At 45.5% G+C, this 26,481-nt stretch overlaps 1 protein-coding gene across 1 annotated transcript in view; it reads right to left on the minus strand.

Moving 5' to 3' along the window:
* LOC141140741 (vomeronasal type-2 receptor 26-like) overlaps positions 1-26,481 on the minus strand; it is a 193,385-nt gene that overhangs the window by 132,568 nt on the left and 34,336 nt on the right. Inside the window, exon 2 of the mRNA XM_073628243.1 lies at positions 5,458-5,749. Within this exon, the coding sequence (XP_073484344.1) occupies positions 5,458-5,749 (292 nt within the window). The remainder of the gene's footprint in view (positions 1-5,457; positions 5,750-26,481) is intronic.

Consider the following 26,481-nt stretch of genomic DNA (forward strand, 5'->3'; position numbering starts at 1 on the left):
AAAGTTTTTTTATCCTATTATTATCTTGATAGGTAATAGCAGAATGTCCAAATGTGCTAAAATGTGTACAGTGTGTATTTATATCTTTGTATAATGACACTTCTTACCTGTCCAGTGGGCTGCCAATAGTGTAACTAAGGAGGGGCTGTTCAAAGTAATACCCATTATTTAGGCATTCATCTCTCAATGAAGTGGAGAGGGTTACCTGTCCAAGAGCTCCCCCCCCCTATAATATTAGAAATGGCCCAGGAGAGGGGGGGATATGATAGGTGTACCTTATACTTTGGTGTTTAAAAATTCCCATAAATAAATGTTATCTTGATGTTGGCCAAGAATGTTTGTGTCTAATCTGCTTTCCATGTTTATGTGCAAAAAGACAAATTTTTTTTGTTTTCCTCAACAGTTTCCTTCCACGCCACAGGAATGGCAGACTGTGGCCTCCCACTTTGCCCAGCGGTGGGACTTTCCTAACTGCGGTGGGGAAATTGATGGGAAACACGTCCACATATCCCACCACCCAACTCGGGGTCATACTATTATAATTACAAGGGGTTCAATAGTATTGTGATGTTGGCGGTGGTGTCAGCTACTTATGAGTTCCTGTATGTGGACGTGAGAAAGAATGTCTGGATGTCCGATGGTGGAGTCATCGCCCAGACTGAGTTCTACAGGCATCTCCAGACTGGCAGCTTGGACTTGCCACCTCCAGAAGACAATGTGGAAGGACTCCCATTCGTCTTTGTTGCGGATGAAGCCTTTGCGCTGGGGGACCATATTATGCGGCCATTCCCGATGAGGACCCTCACCCCAGGCCAGAGGGTTTTTAATTACTGGCTGGCCAGAGCCAGAAGAGTGGTGGAGAACACGTTTGGAATCATGGCCAGCCGGTTCCGCCTATTTCTTACACCCATGGACATGGCGGAGTACAAACTGAATCATATTATCCTGGCGTGCTGTGTTCTTCACAACTTTTTACAGCAACATTCTGCCAACTATGCTGGCTCAGTTGGGCCTGAGGCCGGAATTCTAAATGAACCAACCCTGACGGCGCTTGAAAGTGGCCGTCCTGGCTTGCCCTCCCTGAGTGCCCGTGATGTCCGGCTAAGATACCTTGAATTCTTTGCGGGTAGGGGGGCTATCAATATGCCAGACAATGTGTGAAACCTTTATCAAATAAAAAAAAAAAACATTAAGCAAATCTTTGGTGACATTTACTGCTTGTGTTTGTTTTAGCTGACCCTGACAGAAATGTGTTGAGTCCTGAAAATGGCTTGATTGTGTAACCTTATACAAAGCATTGTTGGGTGTTATTTACTAAAGGCAAAGACACTTTGCACTCCAAGTGCAGTTGAAACTGCACTTGGAGTGCAAAGTGGATTTGCCCTTAGGAAATAACACCCATTGTCACTGAAAACACCAATTGGAGCACAACAAAAGTGTTGTAGCATTGAGACAATAATCCACACATTCTTGATTAACAATCTTTTTAATACCAGCACAATCACATGTGCATTTAGACAAGGTTTTTAAAACAAACCAACATGTTTGTTGTATAACAATTTTTGGGGTCACATTAGAAAAAGTAGGAATGTCCATTTAAGATAAAACAGGCATGTTTAAAACCAACAAGAAAGACACAAATCTAGAACTTACAAAGTTCACATTTGGTAGAACTTGAAGGCAATATCAGACATGAGTATTTAGGAACTGTGTTTGATATTGCGTTCAGATGGGGTGAAGTCACCCCCGGAAAAGCCACATTTTGAAGATGCACACAAATAGTCGAATGACAACATGTGCTAGCTGCCATCATGGGGGATCAAGGGACGTGTTTTTGGGGAGCCACCCCTTCTTCACAGCTACTTTATTATTGAGGAAGGGGCTGCACCCCCAAAACGCGTTCATTGATCTTCCATGATGGCAGATAGCACATGTTAACACACTGTGTGCATCTTCAAAATTTGGCTTTTCTCCAATTATACAAAAAATTTTAAAATTGTAGCACACCATAAAAGAAAGGGCTTTGGAGGGGTTTTAAACTCTCCCCAAAACATTAATGATGTTCTTATTTTTTTGAAGAACATCATTGATGCTTTTCTTGATGTTTTCCAAGTCCCTATTACACCCCATGATCTCCCCAATCAAGATCTGTGCACTTTCCGAGGTGAAATGCCCTGGATCCACAACATCAAGATCACCTAAAAAGATAGAAACCAAAAAAAAACATGTATTATAAATATGCCGGCATCCATCTCATACCTGAGCCTGTGGTCGCAGACACTCACCTGTTGTGGTGACTAGTTCCACCACGTCTTCTTCCTCCTGCTCTTCTTGTCTTTGGGGGATTTCCCCTTCTTCCAGAGGTGGGGGGTCTCTGGTCTCCTCGGATGAGGGGTATCCTCCAAGTCTTTTCTCCCCTATGTGAAAAAAAAATGGTATACTTAGCACACAGATATTTGATGGCACAACTAAAAATATGAAACATTGCTTGGAAGTGGGGTACAATTGTCTGTTTGGGCAGAGTTCCAAGATGTAGAATTTTTAGTGTCCTTTGTCAAGCTACAATACGTTACCTGTTTTGTCCAAGCTTCACAGATGGAGACCCCCCTATAGTATACACTGGAGCACCTGTGTATGCCCCCTAATAAAAAGGGTGTTCTTGTGTTCCACACTAGTGCTCCAGAGTCCAGCTGTGAAAACTGCTGCTGAGTGTCCTCTCCTTACACACAATCTAGTTTGCATTTCATTCTAGTAACAAACCCATCTACAGAACCAAATTATTTTCATACAAGTAGGCCCTAAAAAATGTGGTAAAATACATATGGCCAAAACAATGGTGTTTTATAGGCCGAAAGAAAAATGTTTGATACGAACGAATAATGTGCCCATGAACATGAAAGTTGACCTTTTAAACTGGATAACAGTTAAGAAAAGCACATGGAGCAGCACGAACGTAAGAAACATAAAGAATAGGAACACAGGACAACTACTTACTTTTTTGCAGCACTCTCCGGATCTTTCTGTACTGCTCATGCTCTCTTAATTTTAGGTCCGACCACCGTTTCCTGAGCTGATCTTTCGATCGTCGTACCCCGAAATTCCGGTGCAGACTTTTGACCACTTTCGCCATGATCTTGGCCTTTCTGACATTGGGGTTGGGGTAAGGTCCATACTTTCCATCATAGTCGGCCCTCTTCATTATGTCGACCATCTCCAACATCTCCCTAAAGGACATATTTGATGCCTTAAATCGTCCCCTTCTGGATCGGGACGTTTCAGGCTCCGGGCTTTCCTCCTCCTCGTTGGTGTAAATATCAGACACCTGCTCTGACTCCGCCATGTGCTCTTCCCTACTGCGCCGAACGAGAAGGGGCGGGGAATAGACTAGAAAGAACGTCAGGGGCGGGCAGAGTTTCACGCATGCGCAGTGTCTATAAAGCGTAACACGCATGCGTAGTACGTACGATCTGTGAGCGGAGGAAGGAGTAACAGAGGCGCCGATCGTAATAACGAAGGTGAGATTTAACATTGGGCCTATACTGCTTCTAGATTGAGGCCTGTATTTGCACAAGTTTAGAAGACTTTAGGCTGACATTAGGGTTTGTCTTGTGTTGTGTCTTGCAGTGAAAATGGATATCTTGAAAGATAAGGACTTTATGCCAATCTTCATTGATATGTTCAGGCAGCTGTCTTGTCTGTGGCTGATAAACCACCCTGAATATAAGAATGAAACAAAGAGGAAGGCAGCGCTGGATAATTTGCTGGAATTTTTGAAGACGGTGATCCCCACGGCAGACATCACCTATTTGAAGATCCTAATTGGTGGCCTGAGGAGCACTTATCTAAGGGAGCACAACAAGGTCCAGGATTCCCAGAGATCAGGAGCTGCAGATGACATTTATGTCCCCAGGCTGTGGTACTATGACAGGCTGCATTTTCTGGCAGGTCAGACTGAACACAGGCCAGCACTCTCCAGTCTTCCTTCCACGCTTCCTTCCACCCCAGCTGAGGCTTCTGACGCCCAACCTGGGCCTTCCAGGCAGCAACATGTGGAGGAGCCCAGCTTGAGCCAGGTATGGCATTCCTCTAAATATTTCTGGTTGTCCAATCAATGATGTTAAATAGATGTTAGTTTGGATTGCTAATTTATGATTGTGATTGATGAAGCAAAAACTCAAACCATGTCCCTTTTTCATACACAGGGAAGTCTCAGCCAGGAGGTGGCCGGGCCAGGTAGGCTGCCTGATACCCAGGTCCCTACCCTACACCTTCAAAGACAAAGTGGCAGGAAGAGGAGTAACCTGGAGGAGGCTGCCATAGGCCTCTTTTGGAAGGCTACAGAGGCCCTGAGAACCCCTCACACTGTGGAGGAGGACTTTGCTTGCATAACTGCCTGCAAAATGCTGCAGATTGAGGAGGACCAACGACTCCTGTGTGAGTCCTTAATTTTGGAAGCTCTCAATAGGGGGTTGAGGGGCCAAATAACATCTGCTACCCACATTTGTGACCTCACACATAGTCCTTCTCCTCCTCCAGGTCCTACTACTCCTCCTCTTCCTCCTCCTCCAGGTCCTACTACTCCTCCTCCTCCAGGTCCTACTCCTCCTCCTGCCACATCTCCAACACCAGAGCCACAGCCAGGAAGGAAGCGTGGAAAGAAGACCAGAAAGTGATGACCCTGGGTCCAGTCTGGTCTGGCAAAAGATGCAGCCTCTTGTAGTACCACAGCCTGGGGACACAGATGTCATATGCTGCTTTCTCTCTGGGACTTCTGGACCAGACTGCACTCCCTTAGATATGGACTCCTCAGGCCACCAATTTTGATGTTAAATAATTGATGTCTGCCCTGGGGGTCCAAGGCTTCGCCAATTTCTGCTGTTTATCCAGCATTGCCTCCCTCTTTGTTTGGTTCTGAGCCCTTAATAAAGGATTTTTTGTTTCAATTATACTTGCCTATGTGTGTTTTCCTTAAAAAAGGACAGTTTGTTTGTGAGGATTCAGGTACATTTCAAAAATACAATGTGAAATTAACAAGGGACACCAACACCAAGCAACCTTCTTGAGATTAAATAATATAAGATATCAATGGTGTTGTGGTAACTTGACACACAAAACACACACAAAAATATTAGGGAGTAAAACTAAAAATAAAATAAAACAAAGATCAGCCTTGAAAAAAATACAACCCCCCCCCCCAAAAAAAAACAGCCTTTAAAAAAAAAGAAAAAAGAAAACAACCCAAAAATTTTTTTGTCAGATGTGACAAATCAAAATATATTGAGGGAATCCCGATAAATAATAAAGAAAGAAGTTTGTGAGAAGTCTGTGTGAATATGAGCAGCAAAACTACTTCATTCTTCTCACATTATAAAGGCATGGCATGTTTTTGTAAAATGTTAATTGTTGCCTCTGTTGACTTAGAATAGTATTACAATTATACAAGAAGTTTTCACTCACCTGTGTGTACCTGTACAATCCGAGGATTTGGGCGATTGGGATTGTAGTGGATGAATATTGATCTCCAATAACACCAGTCAGCCTGCCATGTCCTTTACATGAATAATTAGGAATTGTCCCATTTGGTCCAGATAAGATCCGCAGAACACTCTGTACAGCCTTCCTGGGTTCCAGCCATGAATCATATAGATGGAAGCCGAGAGTGATATTGGGTAAGATGTCAGGATCCTGGTTAATATTATCAATTGCGGAAAGGAAAGCTAGGAGGTTCATGTAATACCCGAAAGAGGGTCTACAAAAAGTTATTGTTTTCCAAAACAGTAAGTTAATAATTTCTATATAAATGTAAAATATTTTTAAAATACAAAACAAAAAAACAAGGTTGAGGTAATGCTAAGTTTTAAACAGCATATCTGTAAAGTTAAAGTTTCACCACTAGGTGTTTAAACCAGCCATGTGGCCTTTTGATCTACTTGTGGTCTGTTTTGGTATATTCTGCACAGGTCTGGCAGGTAGTGATGAGCCAAACTGCCTTGGGTTCAGTTCAGCAGGAGTTTGGTGAACTTCATTGAAACCATTTAAATTAAAAATGCCCATTTTTTGCACTAATAGGCAAAGAGGTGTCAAAAGGGAGGTGGGCATTGCCCTGGGGAACATGTACCAATGCAAAAAAAAAAACCTAAGAAACCATTATGCCCGAAGTAGTTATTTTTTTCAATTGCTTAAAGTAAAACCCCTTAAGTCTTGTATGAATTTAGGGGGGTACTTCACACAAAAAAAAATGCATGAGGTCTCCTAGAAAATACATACCAGACCCTTTGGTTCTGACACAGATTTTAAAGGGGCTACACGTAAAAATGTATTCTGGACCCTTAATCCAAGCATGCAGTCAAGCTGGATTGGGAAGGGGGGATGAGCATGCACCTCCCCTCCTGAACCATATCAGGCCACATGCCCTGATCATGAGGGGTACCTTGCCAGGGGTGACCCCCTGGTAAAGCAACCTGCCCCCCTGTTAATGAGAACAAAGGCCTCTTCCCCACATATCTTGCCTGGTGGTCTACAGGTGAGGATTTCTTAGCGGAATCTGAATGCCCACTTTTTCAATAAGGGGTCCATAAATCCCACACCCCCCATGTGAATGAGTACACCTCCCCCCTAAAGTTGAAATAAAGACACTAAAAAATTTGGCAGGTCCTTTATTAAAAAACAAAACAAAAAAAACATAAAAATATTCCTCATTGTAAATCCATCATCGGTCATGATGCCTGACACCTGCTTAAAAACAAACAGAAGACCTGACACATGCAGCCGATCCCGATGGTAACACTAGCCAAATAGCAACTTCCTGAGCTTTCATTAGCTATATAAGGTAGAAGACATGGATAGAAGATAGTCGATGTTGAGGGGGCATGTGGACCACCCTGCTGAATGGCCACCTGACACAGGAGCTCCGCTCAGTCGTCGGAGACAAGCGATGATTCCTGGGCCCCTGCGCACATCAGAACAGTGGTTCTTGCTCCCTCCACCTCAGGCAACCCTCAGCTATGCCCCATAGAAGGAGGGAAGTGCTGCAGCCTGTCAAGCTGTCTGTCTTCTTCTCCAAGCTCCCCGCCGGTTCACACCAAAATGATGCCTGCGGTAGCTCTCAGAGGAGGAGAGAAGCCTCCTCAGGACATGGTTCAGGCCCCTGCTCTCCACATAGGGTGTCATCCACAGGGGCCTCCACACCCTTCACAAGAAGCCCAGTGAAGTCCAGGCTCAAATGATGCCCTGAGATCTCTGGACATGGAAGGAGCATACAGGCTACCAACCCACAGACCTCACAGCCACACACAGACCCCTGCGCTGTGATCACTACCTCAGACCACCCAGTGTCAGAGACTGTGCTGAAAAACATGCTAACTTCCCTCAGGGTGTCTCCCCAAATCAATATGAAATCATACTTCCACGTCATGCAAGCTGACATATAAGTCCTGAGGTATAGGGTGGATCATATAAAGGACAAATTGTGTGAATCTTGTGTGGAATCTTTCAATACGCTAGTCGATGCCCACTCAGTACTAGGGATGAGTCAAACACACCCCCCCCCCGGTTCGGTTTGCACCATAACATCCAAACGTGCAAAAAAGTTTGTTTGAATATGCGAACACTGTTAAAGTCGATGGGACACGAACATAAAAAAATCTAAAGTGCTAATTTTAAAGGCTTATATGCAAGTTTTTGCCCTAAAAAGTGTTTGGGGACCTGAGTCCTGCCCCAGGGGACATGTATCAATCCAAAAAAAAGTTTTAAAAACTGACGTTTTTTCAGGAGCAGTGATTTTAATAATGCTTAAAGTGAAAGAATAAAAATGAAATATTCCTTTAAATATTGTGCCTGGGGGGTGTCTATAGTATGCCTGTAAAGTGGCACAGTTTTCCCGTGTTTAGAACAATACCACAGCTAAATTCAATTTTTTTTTTTTTTTTTTTACATTGAACAAAGGTTTTATTAATCAACTGGTGCATATATGTTATGTTTGCTTTAACATATAAACTTGGTAACTAGTACATTGATTGTTATACAGTCTGTACATAGGATAATTGATACATTGTTCTTGTCATGTGAGAATATTCTATATGTATACATTTAACACATAGAAACTACACATCGAGGCGCGCACCCAGGTAATCATTCCATACTAATTTGGTTTCATTATACACAGGTATCAGACTCTTGGAGCCAACGGTCCCATATCTTGTTGTATTTGGCAGGGCAACCTCTATTAATATATATGCATTTCTTATACAGCAAGGTATTATTCACCTCCACCTTCCATTCCACTATTTTGGGAGGCGTTTGTCTCATCCATTTTTTAGCTATGATCTTTCTTGCTGCAAAGAGTGTCTCATGTACAAATGTTTTTGTATATTTGTCAATTGTGTCTGGAATTATACCCAGGAGGCATTGTTTTGGGTCTAGAGCTAGGGGTGAGCCCATTGTATCGTGTAGAAATGTCACAATTTGTTCCCACAAACCTTGAATCTTAGGACATGTCCAGATCAAGTGGAAAAAAGTGCCTGTCTCTTTCCCACACATCAGGCATGTGGTAGATTGTGTGCGTTTGTATCTTGCCACTCTAAGGGGTGTGAGGTATGCCCTATGAAGAATGTAAAGCTGCGACAGACGGTCTGATAATTTGGGGGACACAGCCTTACAAGACTCCAGTGCCTCCCCCCACTCCTCATCCTCTATTGGCCCCACTTCTCTTTCCCATCTTGGTTTGAGATCATATGCTATTCTAGTAGAGATGGGGGTTGAGAGCATGTTATAGAAAGCTGAAATCAGTTTATGGGGGTCCGTGTTCTTAATTACTGCCATAAGGACATTAGGTGTAGGGTTTGGGAGGGAATCAGGAAATTGCGATTGTGCCGCATGACGGATTTGTAGAAATCTAAAGAACATTTGATTCTGAATTGTAAATTCTTCTTTAAGTGAATCAAAAGTTTTAAGATGCCCTTCTTTTAGTAAGTGATGCAGATAAAATATTCCCTGCATGGACCATAAGTTTGTGTCATGAATTTTGTTGAATTCAGGAAGATTCTTGTTGTGCCATACCGGCGTGTAATCATTGAATTGGGGGATTTCAAGTTTGGAGGCGGCTAAGTGCCATATTTTCCTGTAGTGATATAGCATGGTATGTCTATTCTCCCCTGGTTTCATCCCCCCTGAGCCCGATGCTATTGCATATATCGAGTCCTTGGTGTGTTGTGCCCATTTTGGACATAGGAGCGTGAGAAATCTCTCGCTGTCTGTTTTATCTAAGTGGAAGAGCTGTGACAGTTGTGATGCAATGTAATATAGGTTAAAGTCAGGAAGAGCTGTGCCACCAAGGTCAGCCGGGTTCTTGAGAGTTTGCCATGCCAGTTTGTGTCTGTTGGTACCCCACACAAATGGCTTGAGAAGGGACTCTAAAGATTTGAAATGTTTCAGGGGTAAGTAAACTAGAGAACATACAGTATTTTAGGGAATAAGATCATTTTAATTAAATTTATGCGACCCCAGGTCCCAAGTGGGAACCTGGACCAAACCCGTACTTTATTTTTAACCATGGAAAGGAGAGGGTCTATATTGAGGGATACATAATCTGCAGGGGATCTGGATATATGGATCCCTAGATATTTAATAACATCAACTCTCTGAAGCAGTAGTCTGGCTTGGGATTCTGGGGGTGGGAAGCTATCAATTGGTAGAATTTGTGACTTATCCCAATTGATTTTCAGTCCTGAAAATATTCTGAATTGTTCGATCGTGTGGAGTGCGGTACATAAAGATGGGCCCGAATCCGCTAAATATAGCAGCGTGTCGTCTGCATACATACTGATTTTTTCAATTAAAGAGCCCAGTCTTAGTCCTTTAATCTCCGGGTTCGCTCGGATGGATATCGCAAGGGGTTCTGCCGCAAGGGCATACAATAGTGGGGATAAGGGGCAGCCCTGCCTCGTGCCTCTACTGAGGTCAAACATCTGAGACGACCACCCATTAGCCACCACCCTGGCCCTGGGTGCCTGGTATAGTAATTTAACCCACTTAATAAATTTCAGACCAAAGCCATAGCCCTCCAAGCATCTCCAGAGATACCTCCACTCCACTGAGTTGAAGGCTTTTGCTGTGTCCAAAGTCACCAACCTCCTCATGTGTAGCCTGTATATTCATATATAATTTCCGGAGATTAAACGAGGTGTTGCGACCAGGCATAAAACCTGCCTGGTCTGTATGTATTAGTGATAAGATGACCTGATTAAGCCTAATGGATAGTACTTTGGCCAATATTTTGATGTTAACCTGTAGAAGGAATATTGGACGATAGGATTCTGGGTATCCCGGGTCCTTTCCTGGTTTGGGGATGAGGACTATTGTTGCCTCTGTCATGGATGGGGGTAAAGTCCCAGTCTCAAAGATGATGATTGTATAAAGCTAGCAGTTTAGGGGTTAGTATTTCACTGAATTAGGAATAAAACTCAATTGGGAGTCCGTCTGATCCTGGGGATTTAGACCTGGCAAAACTGGCAATAGCAATTGTAATTTCGTCTGTGGTGAGGGGTGCCTCTAGTAGGTCTATCTGTTCTTTTGTCAGCTGTGGGAAAATCACCTTCTCAAGAAAGAGGGACATTGATTGTGTCTCAGTGGAAGCTGTCGTTTTGTACATGTCAGCAAAGAAATCTCTGAACATAGAGGTTACCCTGGGTGGGTCTGTTATTTGTTGTCCTCCAGGGCCATGTAGTATAACTGTGCACCAAGTATGCCAATAACTTGCCTGCTTTTTCCCCATATTCAAACATTTTTTGTTTAGAGAAAAAAAGTTTTTGTCTTGCTTTCTGATATTGTAGCTGGATAAATACTCTAGTTTGTAGTTTAAGCAGGTTTGCATTTGCGGGAGTCGGGATGGTGGCAAAGTCTCTTTCAGCAGAGGATAGGTCCTCCAGCGCCTTTCCGAGGGCACTGGAGGAATTTGTCTTGATTTTATTGATAGGAATAATTAACGTGGAGCGAGGGAATAGCTTATAGGAGTCCCATACTGCGGAGGGCGATGCTGACTTGTCATTCTCCACAAAGTACAGTCTCCACTTATCCGTGAGCTCATCATCCTCTGGTAGAAGAGAGAGCCAAAATGGGTTCAAATGCCAGGACGGTGGTGGTTTTGCTATAGGCATGCTTAATGTAATCCAGTAGGGACTATGATCCGAGAGTATTCTGGGGCAGAATGCAGCCTCTGATAGTCTTGGTGTCAATCTATGGGATATGAGTATGAAGTCTATGCGGGACATGGAGTTATGAGAAGATGAGAAGCACGAGTACGATTCCTGTGGGAACCTGTGGTGCCACGTATCTGTGAAATGGAAGGTGGAAATGAGCTTAGAGAACCTAGTTTCGTTGGGAGTATTTAGGGTGGGCGGAGTAAGTTGTAGCCCGTCCAAAGTCGGATTTAGTGTGGTATTAAAGTCGCCTAGCCAAACTGCAGATATAGCAGAGTGGCGGGCCATGAATGATGAATGAATGAATGAATGTCTGTCTTTAATTATGGTGATGTTAAATGGGGGTGGTACATAAAAGGCCAATATGAGTAGGGGTTCTCCATATAATTTAGCTAGGATAAATACGTATCGTCCCTGTGGGTCAGTGGACAGTTCACATAACTCAAAATGTACCGATTTAGCTATCTGAGACTCCCCTGGAATGGGATGTGTGGGTAGAATGATACGCCCACCCAACCCATGGCCGGTGAAGTGCCATCTGGATGCTCCCCTCAACATGCATCTCCACCAAGGCTATTACATCAGCATGCTGTTTCTTGAGGAATGTGGAGGCTGCTGCACGCGCATGCCCCTTACATTCCACGTAAGAAATTTTTAGAGATGCCATAAATAAAACCTTTTGAGATCTAATGAAACAGTTATGTTAAGCAATTTGCTCTTTATGCATGAGGCACATAGGTTCCTAATATTCAGACATGGATGCATCAATATTGTATCACACAACATACATAAACACTCACATGAGCATAGCATTCGAAATGTTATCTGTTTTCTGTGGTTAGTATGCACAATCAAGTTTAACAAAACTATAAACAAATGAACTCCCACCCCCCTCCCTGCCCTGCACTGTCCCAAACTGGTGCGGGCATATTCCCTTAATTTGTGTCCAACTGGGAAACATTCCATCTTCCAGGTTATATGGAAAACGCAGAACATCTGGCTAAGTCCCTGGGGTCTAAGTAGAACAAGGGATATCATCCATACCAGTTGTACAAGGTATGGCATGGTTTTCCGATCCCCTTGTTTCCTATTGAATGCATCTAATATGTTCCAGAAAAGACTCTAGTAATCATAGTACTGCTTCCCAGTGGTGTGTGGGGTAAAGTCTTGCTGCACGATGCATGAGGCTGGTAGGACTTCTGCCCCTCCGGAGCCCCGGAGAGTAAGTGGACTCTTATACTGTAAATGTCCAGGATTTGTACTTTGTACTCGCGCTGGTTCATAAACGGTTCCATGTTGCATTCAAACAGTTTTTGTGTGGGGGGCGTGGCCTAGCGCGGCATGTGAACAGACCTGTTCACCGGAGCTCCCGCTGTTGATCCGCCTAACGATCCTCTCCTCGCTGTTCCCGGCGCCCAAAAACCGAACTGCTCGGTAGCTACAGCCTCCCTGTCACCCCAAGACACAGATACAGCTGCAGAGAGGGGGTATGATGACCCGTGGGAACCGCGGTGAAGCCGCGGCCTCGGCCGCTCCGGACTTCCAAGATGGCGCCTGGACATCTCAGCTGCAGAGAACGCCACGAGGCCAGGACAAGAAAGCAGACCAGGGGGGTAAGTCACAGAAACCCCCTAAAACCAAAGACCAACCCAGGGATATGCTATACTATGCACAGAAACTGGCAGGCTCTGCTGACTCCACACAGACCAGCACACAGATCCCAGCAGTGTCCATGGAGCAGACAGGCAGGGGAGACACAGACAGGCCAGAGGACACAGACATTATGGACTCAGTTCCAGATCCTATGCCAGGCCTGGTTGATTTACAAGTGGAAGACAGTCCCCAGCCTACGCTCAGTGAAATTTTACATGCAGTCCATAGATGCACTGCTTCAGTGGATGATCTCAAGGAAAAATTTGGAGGACTGAAGGAGACTGTGTCTCTCCTCCGTCAAGACATTCAAAAAATCAGGGAGAGAACCACGGCAGTGGAGGGGAGAGTAAGTGATATAGAAGATCAGATGCCTCATTTAAACAGAGATGTGAGGGGGGCTGCACAACACGCACACCAGGCTTTTGAAAAGACTGACGACATCGAGAACCGCCTGAGACGTAATAACGTTCGCATAGTGGGGCTCCCGGAGAAGGTGGAGGGCAGGGACCCCACGTTGTTCGTCGAAGAGTGGTTGCAAGAAACATTTGGTAAGGAGGCCTTCTCTCCCCTGTATGCAATAGAGCGGGCACATCGAGTGCCGCCAAGGCCTCTTCCACCTGGGAATCCCCCTAGAGCGATGCTGGCCAGGCTCCTTAATTATCGTGACCGTGAAGTAGTGCTACGACTAGCCAGAGAAAAAGGGGCTGTGCAGTTTAATGGAACCAAAATCTCCTTTTACCCCGACTTCTCAGCCGAAGTGCAACGTAGAAGATCCAAATTTGCAGATGTTAAGAAACGACTGCAACGCTTACAGCTTAAATACGCAATGCTATTCCCTGCTAAGTTGCGAATTACAGCTGGAGATCAAAATCACTTCTTTGAAAACGCGCAAGATGCTGCAGGATGGCTGGACCGAAACGAGCAAGACCTGCGTCGTCGCAGACGCGAAAACGAGGATGGATGACTTTACTTAACCTGCTCGCTGCAGGAATAATGGGCGCCCACATTGTACCGTCGCTATTACTCCTTCTACAGAGGACTTTTCCTTATCACCTAGTACCAGCGGAAGGAATTTCATTTTCAATTTTATGAGCTCACTACAAGTGTGGAATAACCACTTGGATGGATGGCGGATGTGCTCCGCACCTGAACTTTCCACGTTGCCACTGTTGTTATGGCATGAAGAGTTGTGCCCTGTTGGCACGGTTAGGGCCTATCGGGCCCCACAAAATCTGACACCCCTCCGCGTGGCAAAATCAGCGGGGACTGTTTCACAGGTTCTCTTTTTTTCCTTTTTTTCCTGGACCTACTACCTGGTTCACCGCACTCTACAAATGATCATACAGTATTTCTGTGACATTTTGTTGCTTCTCCACTGTTTGAACTGCATCACCATCATACCCTGTGACCCAGATGGCCGGCTGGCCACTTCAGTTTATGTATGGATTGCTGACTGGAGATTCCAGGAAGTGCTGCAGGACAACACGGGACCTTGCTGCACGGATAGGAACTGGACTGAATTTCTGCAATGTCTGATACACCCATAGTGACCTGGAACGTTCGGGGAGTTAACGATCCATTGAAAAGATCCATGATCTCAGCCGGATTGCGGAAGTTCCATCCGGCTGTAGTTGGCCTGCAGGAAACCCACTTGCGGAATGATACAGTTGGTTTCTTGCAATATGCCTGGGTCGGCAAAGCCTATCACTCCACCTACTCCGCTTTTTCACGCGGAGTCAGTGTACTGATACACAAAGCCCTAGTGTACCAGGAGCTAGACTCCTTAATAGACATATCTGGTAGATTTGTGTTTTTGCACTGCAAATTGTATACGATTACCTTGATATTAGCTTTTGTATATGTGCCCCCTCCATTCTCCAGAGAGGTACTACAGTTGTTAATCTCCTATTTAGCTAGCAAACCGGATATTCCAGTATTAATAATGGGTGATTTCAATTGCTACTTAGACCCTAAACTAGACAGACATCCACCTGTGCAGCCCCCTGGGGGTGGACGGGGCACTGCTCTCAGCCGTCTACTTGCAGAAGTGGGATGGATAGATATTTGGCGCAATCGTAATCCGATATGCAAGCAATTCTCCTGTTTTTCCAAGACCCATGGGTCGTTATCACGTATTGACTTATGCATAGGTACCCCAAATCTGGTAGGCAACATATCCAAAGTGGAATACTTTCCAAGAGGAGTGTCGGACCACTCCCCTCTAACTTTATGGTTAATTACTAGACCCCCCAGTAACCTACCTAAAGCCCCATGGAAGCTGAATGCTTTCTGGTTAAAACTCTTTGTTTCACAGGAGGGAATAGCAACTCAGATCGAGGTTTTTTTCAAAACACACAGACATTTACATGACGCCCATTTGAAATGGGAGACTTTTAAGGCACATCTGAGAGGGATTTTCATTCAGGAAGTACAACAGGTTAAACACAACTCCTCGGTCCTGTTGGAACAGGCGGGGGACTTGGTGAAGCGACTAGAAATTACCTACATAACAGACCCTAATGACTCCACCAGGGAGGCATGGATGTCGGCCCAGGATTCCCTGGACCGGCTGAGATCCTCCACTGCAGAACGTAAAAGGTTCTTCACGAAGTTAGCATTTTATGAGGAGGGGGAGAAGACGGGCCGCCTACTCGCAAAAATTGCACGATCACAACAGCAATCACCAGCCATTGGAGCCATTCGAGCTGCCAATGGGAAAGTGGTTAATTCCCCGGAACTTGTCATATCCGAGCTGGCATCCTTCTATGAAGACCTATATAGGCCGGGAGATGCCTACTCGGATGCAGAACTAGCTGAATATATATCCAAGATTGATTTGCCTTCATTATCGGCAGCAGCACAAAAACAATTGGATGCCCCAATAACTTTAGAGGAGCTTCGGGTGGCGGCCGGCTCTTTTCCCACGTGTAAGGCACCGGGTGGGGATGGCCTCCCTATGGAGGTATTTACTCAATATGGCGAACAAATACTCCCTGAACTATTAAAAGTATTTAACGCCTGCCTGGATGCGGGCAGACTTCCTGAATCTATGGCAAGGGCAAATGTGATTTTACTTCTTAAACAGGGGAAGGATCCGGTTGACCCCGGCTCCTATAGACCTATTTCATTGCTCCAGAGTGATGTAAAGATCCTTGCAAAGGTCCTGGCGCTCCGGGTCAACGGGGTCATCTCCTCCATTATACACCAAGACCAGGCGGGCTTTATGCCCCAAAAGTCCACAGCCACAAATTTGAGGAGACTGTTCCTTAATATGCAACTGCAGGCAGATAATATGGGTCAGAGAGCACTGTTGTCACTTGATGCCAACAAGGCCTTTGACAGCGTTAGCTGGAAATATCTCTGGGCAGTATTAGACAAATTTAGATTTGGGGAACGCTTTATAGCATGGGTTAGGCTTCTGTATGCATCCCCTCAGGCCAACATTCGAATGACAGATAGAGTCTCGCATGCCTTTGCTCTGGGCAGGGGGACGAGGCAAGGATGTCCTCTGTCCCCGCTGCTCTTTGCGATCGCGATAGAGCCACTAGCAGCCCTCATAAGGGATAGCGCCCAGATTCAAGGGTTTCAATATGGAACTCTGCATGAAAAAATAATGTTGTATGCAGACGACATGTTGCTCTTTCTGGGGGACCCGTGCAATTCGCTGTCAGAGGCGATGTCTATAATAAAACTGTTTGGTCATTACTCCGGACTAACCATAAACTGGTCCAAGTCAGCTCTGATGATGCTGGATGGAGATCAAGAGGTTGCGCTACCTGACCACTGCCCCATCCCTCTGGTTACTAGTTTCAAATACCTGGGCATACAAATAGCGCCCAGGATTGGAGACTACTGCTCCCTAAACATATACCCCTTGCTTTCACGTTTTAGAGATAAAATAAACACATGGAATAACTTAAAAATGTCCCTGGCAGGTAAAGCCAACTTAATTAAAATGATCTTAATGCCCCAACTATTATACTTCCTGCACAATACACCGGTAGTAATTCCCCTAAAAATTTTCAGAATAGTAAATACCCTTTTTCGTAAATTATTATGGAATACCAAACATCCCAGAATTAAGCTAGAACAGTTGCAGCAGTCCAAGGACAACGGGGGGCTGGCGGTTCCCAGCCCCTGGTTGTACTACATAGCGTCCCAATTGCAGCAGTTGGTTGGCTCTATGACTCCAGAACCACAGGGCTCAGCAGCAAGGATGATGCTGATTGCTTCTGGAGCGGAGACCATCCCTATGGGTCTTGAGGCCCAGCTGTTTGCGAAATCCAATAAAAAGGCCCCAACCCTGTCACTGGTACAGAAAATATGGAATAAGGCTAGACAAATACAGGGGGTGCAAGGGTTCACTGATTTCAGTCCAATATGGGACAACCGCTCCTATAGTGAACTGGGAAAACTACAGCAAAGGTCTAGATGGTGTAAGCACGGGGTAAAACTACTTTCACATATATTTAGGGACGGTAAACTGCTTTCTTTCACAGATCTGCAAGCCAATTTTAACCTACCGAATAGTATGTTTTACTCATACCTTCAACTGCAACATGCTGTCGCTGCGCAGGGGAATGCCGTGGAGTGGATATTGTCATCCACTCCGGTATTTCATGTGCTGCAGTCTAGTAATGAAACCAAAGGAATTATATCCCAATGCTACCAGATGCTGCTGGTGAGACACTTGCGGGCTTATCCATGCAAGGCGGCCTCTGCCTGGGAGAGGGACCTTGGCCAGATTACAGATGAACAGTGGGAGGAGGCTCTTCAGTCTATACCTGCCTGCTCCCTTAATGTTGCACAAAAGGTTTCCCAACTATTTATAGTATTGAGAGTGCATTACACCCCAAAAAAGTTGCACAAGATGGGCAGGGCGGCAGACCCTCTGTGTTCCCGCTGTCAACAGCATGACGGGGACCTTATTCACCTTCTATGGCGCTGCCCAAAGCTCCATCGGTACTGGAATGAGGTGATGGGCACGCTCAATGGAGTATTCCAGACAAAGGTTCCCATTGATCCTAAGTGTTGCTTGCTGGGAATCCTGGAGGAGGAGATTTCGGAGGAAATGGATAGGGTCGCTTTCTCCAGGGCTCTATTTCAGGCCAGAAAACTTATCCTAATGGGGTGGAAATCCACACTGCCACCCACCAGGGGCTCCTGGGTGGAACACATGGGACAAACCCTTATCAGGGAAAAATATATATACCAACATAGGGGATGTCCAAGTAGGTTTGAGCGTATCTGGTCAAAATGGCTAGACACACCGGGATTGAGCCCGAGAGAGTTGGTGATGTCTAGACTCCTGCAGTCTCTTTAAAACAAGTTTAGGGGGGGGTGAAACAGATTATATATATAATAATAACAATGCGGGTGGTGATGGTCAAAACAGGGAGAGTTGTATTGTAGATGTCTGGAGAATTGCAATGGTTTGACAAACTAATTGGACAAATTACTGTATACATGTAAGTGAACCTGATTGGTTTTAAGGTTGTAACTGTAAATGTAGCCTGAACAGTGCTTATTGTTGGAAAATATGTGAATGTTCAATAAAACCTTTTTTGATTTAAAAAAAAAACAGTTTTTGTGTGTGGTAAGAAATGGTTCACATCAAGAAATGGGTGGTGTCAAACAAGGTTCCATGCAACTGCAAGGGACAATGCATCCATGCGACTCTGAAGAAAAATTGTGCTGTAAATGAGTTTGGGCATAATAGTTAGACCTTTATATATCTGGGACTTAATCAATCAGCTCTTTCAGGAATAGCACGACGTTCCAACCAGGAGATCACTTCTTCAGGATCCTCAAAGAAGACTGCATGACTGTCATGTTCTATTCTGAGGCGGGCGGGAAAGAGCATGAAATATTTGTAATGTAAGTTCCTCAGCCTGCGCTTGGCCTCTGCAAAGCTCTGGCGACGGCGTTGTACCCCCGCTGAAAAAACCTGGGAAAATAGCTACTTTAACATTCCTTACTGGGATGTTGCCTTTCTCTCTCGCCATCCTCAGGGCTGAATCTCGATCTTTGTAATTGAGGAGTTTAGCTATGAATGTGCGAGGGGGGCTCCCTGCGGGGGGGAGTCTGGCTGGCATGCGGTGTGCCCGCTCCACCGCAAACATAGGGGAAAAGGCTTCTCTCCCATAGGCGTCGATTAGGAGTTGTTCCAAGAACGTGGTAGTGTCCTTGCCTTCAGTCCCCTCTGGCAGGCCTATCAGGCGTAAATTACATCTTCTCAGCCTATTCTCCATATCATCTTGTTTGGTGAGGAGTTGGTGTATTTGTTGTTGCATGCGGTCTGAGCATGTTTGTAAGGGTGGAATGGCATCCTCCACCGTGCTCAGCCTGGTCTCAGCTTCCTTCACTCTGTCCCTGAGCTTTTGAAAGTCTTGCCTAATAAGGGAAATATCCATCTTGACCTCCTCAAGGTGATTGCTTCAAGTAGTCTGTCAGTATCACTCGCCGTTCGTTCTCCCCCCTGCTTTCTCAGAGGCTCCATCTTCCTCCATGTCCTCTTTGTCTTGTCGGCGGTACTGCTCGAGTTTTGCCGCCGCTGCCTTCTGTGATTTGGTTGGTGACATGCTGTGAGGGTCTGGGGTGTCACTCAGTGAGTCCCCAATCTTGTGTTGGTAAAGCTAGTAGCCTGCGGGACAGGAGACAGTGCTGGCTTTGGCCTCAGAGCCACCAAGATGTCCGGGGGAAAAATCTTCCCAAGTGCGTGACAGACTGCTGCTCCGTTTGGGGTGCTGGTAGTCTGAAGGTGCGGCGGGGAGCGTGAAAGGTCCCCAAAAGGAATTTTCAAAATAAATCAAAGAGACAGCAGGGTGGAGATGAAGCACAGGCCGGGTGTATGGGTGTATAAAAATGGCCGCAGACCTCTGTGTGTAGGCCGAAGCCACGGGCTTGCCTAAATGCAGCCGCCGCAATTTCTGGGGTACTGGGTATCAAGGGAATCTGTATGGGTGGGGAGGGATGTGTTCCAGGTCCCCAAGAAATTTTCTCAAGAAAAGACAGGCAGCAGCAGGGTGTAACTACCCTGATATAGGCCGGGTGCACAGGAGGACCAAGATGGCCGTGGACCTCCGGGAGTAGGCCGAAGCCGCGGACTTGCCTGAATCCGGCCACCGTGTGGAGGATCACCGCTTTGTTTGGGCCGCCGCTGATCCGGTCACCCTGGGGGTCAGCACAGGGGATAGTAGAAGTCCCAGGAGAGTTAACCCAGCGGATGGTGAAGTATTAAGAGTGCAGGATTAATTTCAGCAGGAGTAATGGACGGAGCTCAGGGTATGCACGTCCTACTCCATGCTGCGTCAGGCCACGCCCCCCCGCAAAATGAAATTTCTAAAGGAAAAAAAGTCATTTAACTGCTTGCCGACCGCCGCATGTAGATTTACGTCGTCACAATGGCACGGACAGGCAAATGGGCGTACAGGTACGTCCCTTTAAATTTGCCACCATGCCATCACGTGCGCGCCGCCGGTGGCATGCGCGCACACCCGCCGTGATCTCTGTGAGTGTGATAGTGGGTCCCGTGGACTCGTTGTCCGTGGGGATACCCGCGATCGTCTCACAAAGAGGAAGAATGGGGAAATGCTGATGTAAACAAGCATTTCCCCGTTCTGCCTAGTGACAGGACACTGATCACACCTCCTTGTAATCGGGAGTGGTGATCAGTGTTGTGCCACACATAGCCCCTCCTCCCACAGTTCGAATCACTCGGACACACTTAACCCCTAGAGCGCCACCTAGTGTTAACCCCTTCTCTGCCAGTCACATTTACACAGTAATCAATGCATTTTTAATTGCACTGATCTTTGTATAAATTTGTATAAATGTGAATGGTCCCAAAATAGCACCAAAAGTGTCCGATGTGTCCGCCATAATGTCGCAGGCACGATAAAAATCGGTGATCACCGCCATTACTAGTAAAAAAAATTAATAATAAAAATGCCATAAAACTATCCCCTATTTTGTAGACGCTATAACTTTTGCGCAAACCAATCAATAAACGCTTACTGCAATTTTTTTTTACCAAAAATATGTAGAAGAATATGTATTGGCCTAAACTGAGGAAAAAAATGATTTTTTATATATTTTTGGGGAATATTTATTATAGCAAAAAGTAAAAAATAATGCTTTTTTTTTTTCAAAATGTCGCTATTTTTTTGTTTATAGCGCAAAAAATAAAAACTGCAGAGGTGATCAAATACCACCAAAAGAAAGCTCTATTTGTTGGGAAATAAGGACGTCAATTTTGTTTGGGAGCCACGAACGTGCAATTGTCAGTTAAAGCGACGCAGTGCCGAATCGCAAAAAGTGCTCTGGTCTTTGTCCAGCCAAATGGTCCGTGGCTGAAGTGGTTAAAACTGCTTTTGGCTGTAATGTATTGTCGGGTCCCGATTACAAGGCTCTTTGGGTCTGGTATGGATATTAAGGGGAACCACACCCAAAAAAAATGGCCTGGGGGGGCCCCCAGGCACTATATACTCTGAAACGAAGAATATATACTATACAGCCTGCCCTATATACTCTGCAGAAAATTGGGCCTTAGGTGTTGCTGGTGCCAGAACACTGTAACCCCTCACAGATACTGTTGTTGGGTGCAGGAACGGGCCCTGCTGTGAAATATTAGTTAAAAAATTGTAATTACAATACAGTGCAGCCGTAGTGCAGTTGCTACTACTTTTCTGGTGGTGTACACAGTACACAATATAGTGCATCCATAGTTCAGTTGCTACTACTTTTCTGGTGGTGTACACAGTACACAATTCAGTGTAGTGTGGTGTTGCAAAACAAAATATACATCATGTCCGGAAGGCCACCAAAGAGAGGCAGATGCTCACAGACCAATAAAGAGGGCAAGCAGGCTCTGTGTCTACAGTCAACAGTGCTGGTCGTGGACATGGTGCATCCCCTGCAGGTGGCCGTGGGGCACGCTTGTCCTATTTCTCAGCTGCTGGCCATGTTATTGAGCCAGAACATGCAGAAGAGCTAGTGGAGAGGATAACAAAGCCGTCCTCATCCTCCTCATCCTCTGTCACCCAGGCTCAGAGTAGTTTGCCTTCCTATGCAGCTGCCAAAGCGGCCTATTCCACCAGCTCCTTGTTCACAGTCACTCCTTCCGTAGTCCCACCATCATGCACAGAGAAGTCCCTATTTGACCACAGTGTCGGGTACATGCTGCTGGAGGATGCGCAGCGATTTGAAGGCTCCGATGTTGGTTCCCAGGTTGAAGAAGGGAGTAACATGAGCCTAGAGAGAGGGGGTGCCCAAGAAGGACAAGAAACAGGCAGTCATGTTCCCCCAACTGTAGCACAGTGCCAAGTTTGCTCCAGTGCTGAGGAGGGAGGGGAAGATGAGGTCACTAACTCTACTTGGGTGCCTGATAGAATAGAGGAGGAGGAAGAGGCACAACTCCAATGAGGCAGGATGTCCTTTAGGGGCAGCTAAAGGGCAGCCACCCTACTACATCACACCACAGAGCTCCGCAGGTGCAGGGTGCTGATGACTCCCCGCTGATTTTGACAAGTTCCTTGGTGTGGCCTTTTTTGACATGTGTGCTGCAGATCGCACCATTGCTGTTTGCAACCTATGTCTGAAGTGGATCAAGCGTGGCCAGAACAGCAGCTGCTTGGGCACCACATGCTTGACCAGCCATATGATGACCTCCCATGCAGTCTGTTTCCCGTATACTATATTTGAGATTTCTCTCAGATATGATTTGGGTTAAATGAGAGTTCTTTGACCACGAGTGAAAGCTATTGGTGAGTAGTTGAAAGTTTAATACACAACCATCTATCTGTAGTCTACACACCAAGGAAGAAAATATTAAGATAAAATAAGAGAATTACATGAAGGAATACAGAGTATATTCCTTAAAAAATGAATCTACAAACATATTTAGTTACAAGTAAAATGCAGACCTTTCCCATAATTACCCTTTGCACCAAGGTTCCATTCTGATGGCTGCTCTCCCATAAGTGCGTGTTTCCCTCCCATCTAGTCTGTGTAGATCATTACAGGCTGATGCCTCATTGGTTGGCATAGCGTGGCTCTGATTGGTGAGCTTCCCTATTCCTGGTTAAGGACTGGCTACATCTCCAATCCCTATACTTTGCATAAGTCAGCCCCCTTTAATAGAAAATCCTTGTGAATATTCTGAGCAGGAGATTAACTTGAAGTTTCCCGGGAAGTTAAGTATTGATTACAGGTTGGCCTCCCTTCATTGCATATCCCAGCAAGGGATCCTTTGAAGTGAGTATGTGTAAAACAATGAGGTTTGGATCCCATTGTTTGTAATGAAGGTATAGCAATAGGTGTCCCAAGTACTTGCAGCCAATCTGCTAGCAATACACTACCATCTGATTTTATCAGGCAAATTTCCCTACCCCAGTTGCTAAACCGTAAAAAGAAATTAGGTCCCAGCCATCCACATGCTCAGCATCTGAATGCTAGCTTGGTCAATTTGCTAGCACTGCAACTGCTACCTTTTCAGCTGGTAGACTCTGCCCCCTTCGTGAATTTGTGGAATGTGCTGTAACTCAGTGGCAGGTTCCAAAATGCCATTTCTTTTCACAGAAGGCAATTCTGGCTCTCTACCGACATGTGGAAGGCAATGTTTTGGCCTCGTTGACAGGGCGGTCAGCAGTAAGGTGCATATTATCACTGACTCATGGTCTATCAGGCATGGACAGGGACATTACCTTTCCTTCACGGCGCACTGGGTAACTCTGCTGGCAGCTGGGAAGGATGCAGGACAGGGTTTAGCATTGTTGGAGCTTGTTCCGCCACCACGCCTCCAAAATGCTAGTGGTGATTCTGCCACAGCCCTCTCCTCTACCCCCTCCTCTTCTTCTTCCTCTATGGCCTCTTCTGCAGATTTGTCCTCTGAACCAGTGGTTCTCCGTAAGCGTTCAAGGGACTACACAAGTACTCAGGCAAAAAGATGCCATGCGGTGCATGAGTTACCTAGTTACATAGTTACATAGTAGGCGAGGTTGAAAAAAGACACAAGTCCATCAAGTCCAACCTATGTGTGTGATTATATGTCAGTATTACATTGCATATCCCTGTATGTTGCGGTCGTTCAAGTGCTTATATAATAGTTTTTTTGAAACTATCGATGCCCCCAGCTGAGACCACTGCCTGTGGAAGGGAATTCCACATACTTGACTCTTACAGTAAAGAACCCTCTACGTAGTTTAAGGTTAAACTCCAACGATAGACTCTTTGGTGCAGTAGGGAGGACAGTTTGAAATAAATTTTTGGCAGGCGTTACAGGTATGCCACTACTTTGAAATCCCTGGGACCTTCAGTAGGTTACCAACGATCGCGTACAAAATTCAAGTTATGCTGTGAGGAAAAGGAACCTCTTCCCCTGTACGATTTCTAGGATGTACGCTTTGTTGATATCACCTCCAGATGATTTTATAATGCCAGGCCTGAGTAAATGGGAGAGAGATCTTGACAAGATTTTCACACCAGTTCAGCTTTAGAATATCATACACTTTTCGCTAAAATCATCTAGGTGTACGAAAATTCAGGAATCTAATTTTAAGTTATTAACACGCTTGTATTATACTCCTTCAATTCTTAACAAATTTTTATCAGAAGCTTCAGATCGCTTTAGAAGATGCTGTGAGGGACAAGGGACTTTACTGCATATTTTTTGGTCATGTTCAAAGATTAGACAGTACTGGCTGCAAGTACAGAGGATCACTCAAAAATGTACAGATTTTCAGATCCCAGATGACCCGGCTTTTTTCTTGTTACATTGTTCACAAATCCCGCTTCAGAAATATAAAAAATCAGTGCTTTGTCACCTGGTGAATGCAGCAAAAGCCTGTATTACTTTGTGCTGGAAGGACCTACGACCACCTCCTATTGCCATGTGGCTTAATAAAGTTAGAAGCATGGGGATAATGGAGGACCTAGTGCTTACGACGCTAGACAGAAAAGAACAATTTACTGAAATATGGGCCCCATGGGAGGTATTTGTACATTCAGAAGAGGGGAAGAGGTTATTGGGGTGTGGAGGGGGAAGTGAGGTCCCTTCCGGTATATGTTTGGGGAGTGCGGGCGGGCAGTCCATCATCTCTGGGACTGGGGGGGATTTTCCTTTTGGTTTTGTCGTTTTTTTTTCTTTTTTTTAAAAGGTTTGGTTTTGTTTGGTTATATTTGTTTTTTTTTTTTAAATAAAAATAACAGGAGAGCCAAAATCCTTGAGGTTTGTTGATGTAGTAATAATAGGTCCTGTTTGAGTCAGTTTGTGAAGTATAAATATGTTTGGAAATTTTGCACCTATTATGGTACATTTATTGTCTTGGAATATGTATGATATACTGGTATTATGGCTTTTTTTGTAAAAATAAAGAATTAAAAAAAAAATACTGCTTAGGGGACAGGAGCCACACTGGGGCAGAGATTCTGTCAGCTCTGCAGGGGCAGGCTCAGAGGTGGTTGACGCCCCACCAGCTTCAGCCAGGTATGGTTGTATGCGACAATGGCACCAACCTTCTCTCCGCCCTCCGACAGGAACACTTGACCCATGTTCCATGCTTGGCACACGTCCTGAATTTGGTGGTGCAGCATTTCTTGAGCAGGTACCCAGGCTTACAAGATCTCCTGAGGCAGGCAAGAAAAGTTTGTGGTAATTTCCGCCGGTCATACAATGCCAGCTGGCTGACATTCAAAGGATATGCAACCTGCCCACAAACTGCCTCATTTGTGACATGTCCACCAGGTGGAACTCAATGTTGGCAATGCTGCAGTGGCTGCACATGCAGCAGAGGGCCATCAATAAGAACCTGTGTGAGTATGGCACCAGGACAGGGTCAGGGATGCTTGGCTTCTTTTCGCCACACCAGTGACTACTGATCAAGGATGCATGCACTATCCTGTCACCATTTGAGGATGCCACGAGGATGGAGAGCAGCGACAATGCATGCATCAGTGATACTGTCCCTCTTGTCTTCCTGTTGGAGCACACGCTTCATGGAATAATGGACAGGGCACTTGAGGCAGAACAGCGGGAGGAAGAGGAGGACTTCCTTACCTCTCAAGGCCCCCTTTATCCAGATATTATTCCTTCAGGCCCGCCAAACACAAAGGAAGAAGAGGAGGAGGAAGAGAAGGATTGTGTCAGCATGGACGTGGAGGATAACACTCAGCAGCAGTCTTCGAGGGATGATTTTCAGTTTCCAGAAACCAAAGGAGTTGTACGTGGCTAGGAGGAGGTTGTTACGTATCATGTGATCCTTAGTGACCCAGAGGACTCAGAATCGAATGCCTCTGCAAACTTTCGCAGGCTTTGCAGAATCAAGGAGGCCATGCAGCGTAAGGACCCTAGGATTTGTGGTATCAAAGAGAGGGATCATTACTGGCTGACAACCCTTCTTGATCCACGTTACAAGGGTAAGGTTGTAGAACTCATCCTGCCTTCACAGAGGGAGCAAAGGATGAGACATCTTCAGGAGGCCGTGAAGAAAGGTTTGTACAATGTGTTTCCAGACCCTGGGAGGTTACAATTTCCTGGTGCTGGACAACGTGTTGCTGGGGCTTCCTTCAGTCAGAGGAAGAGTGGTGGAGAAGGCAGCCAGCTGACCGATGCCTTTAGACAATTTTTCAGTCCTCA

Source organism: Aquarana catesbeiana, linkage group LG01 (assembly GCF_042186555.1).
Source record: "Aquarana catesbeiana isolate 2022-GZ linkage group LG01, ASM4218655v1, whole genome shotgun sequence".
In the NCBI taxonomy this organism is placed as follows: Eukaryota; Metazoa; Chordata; class Amphibia; order Anura; family Ranidae; genus Aquarana; species Aquarana catesbeiana.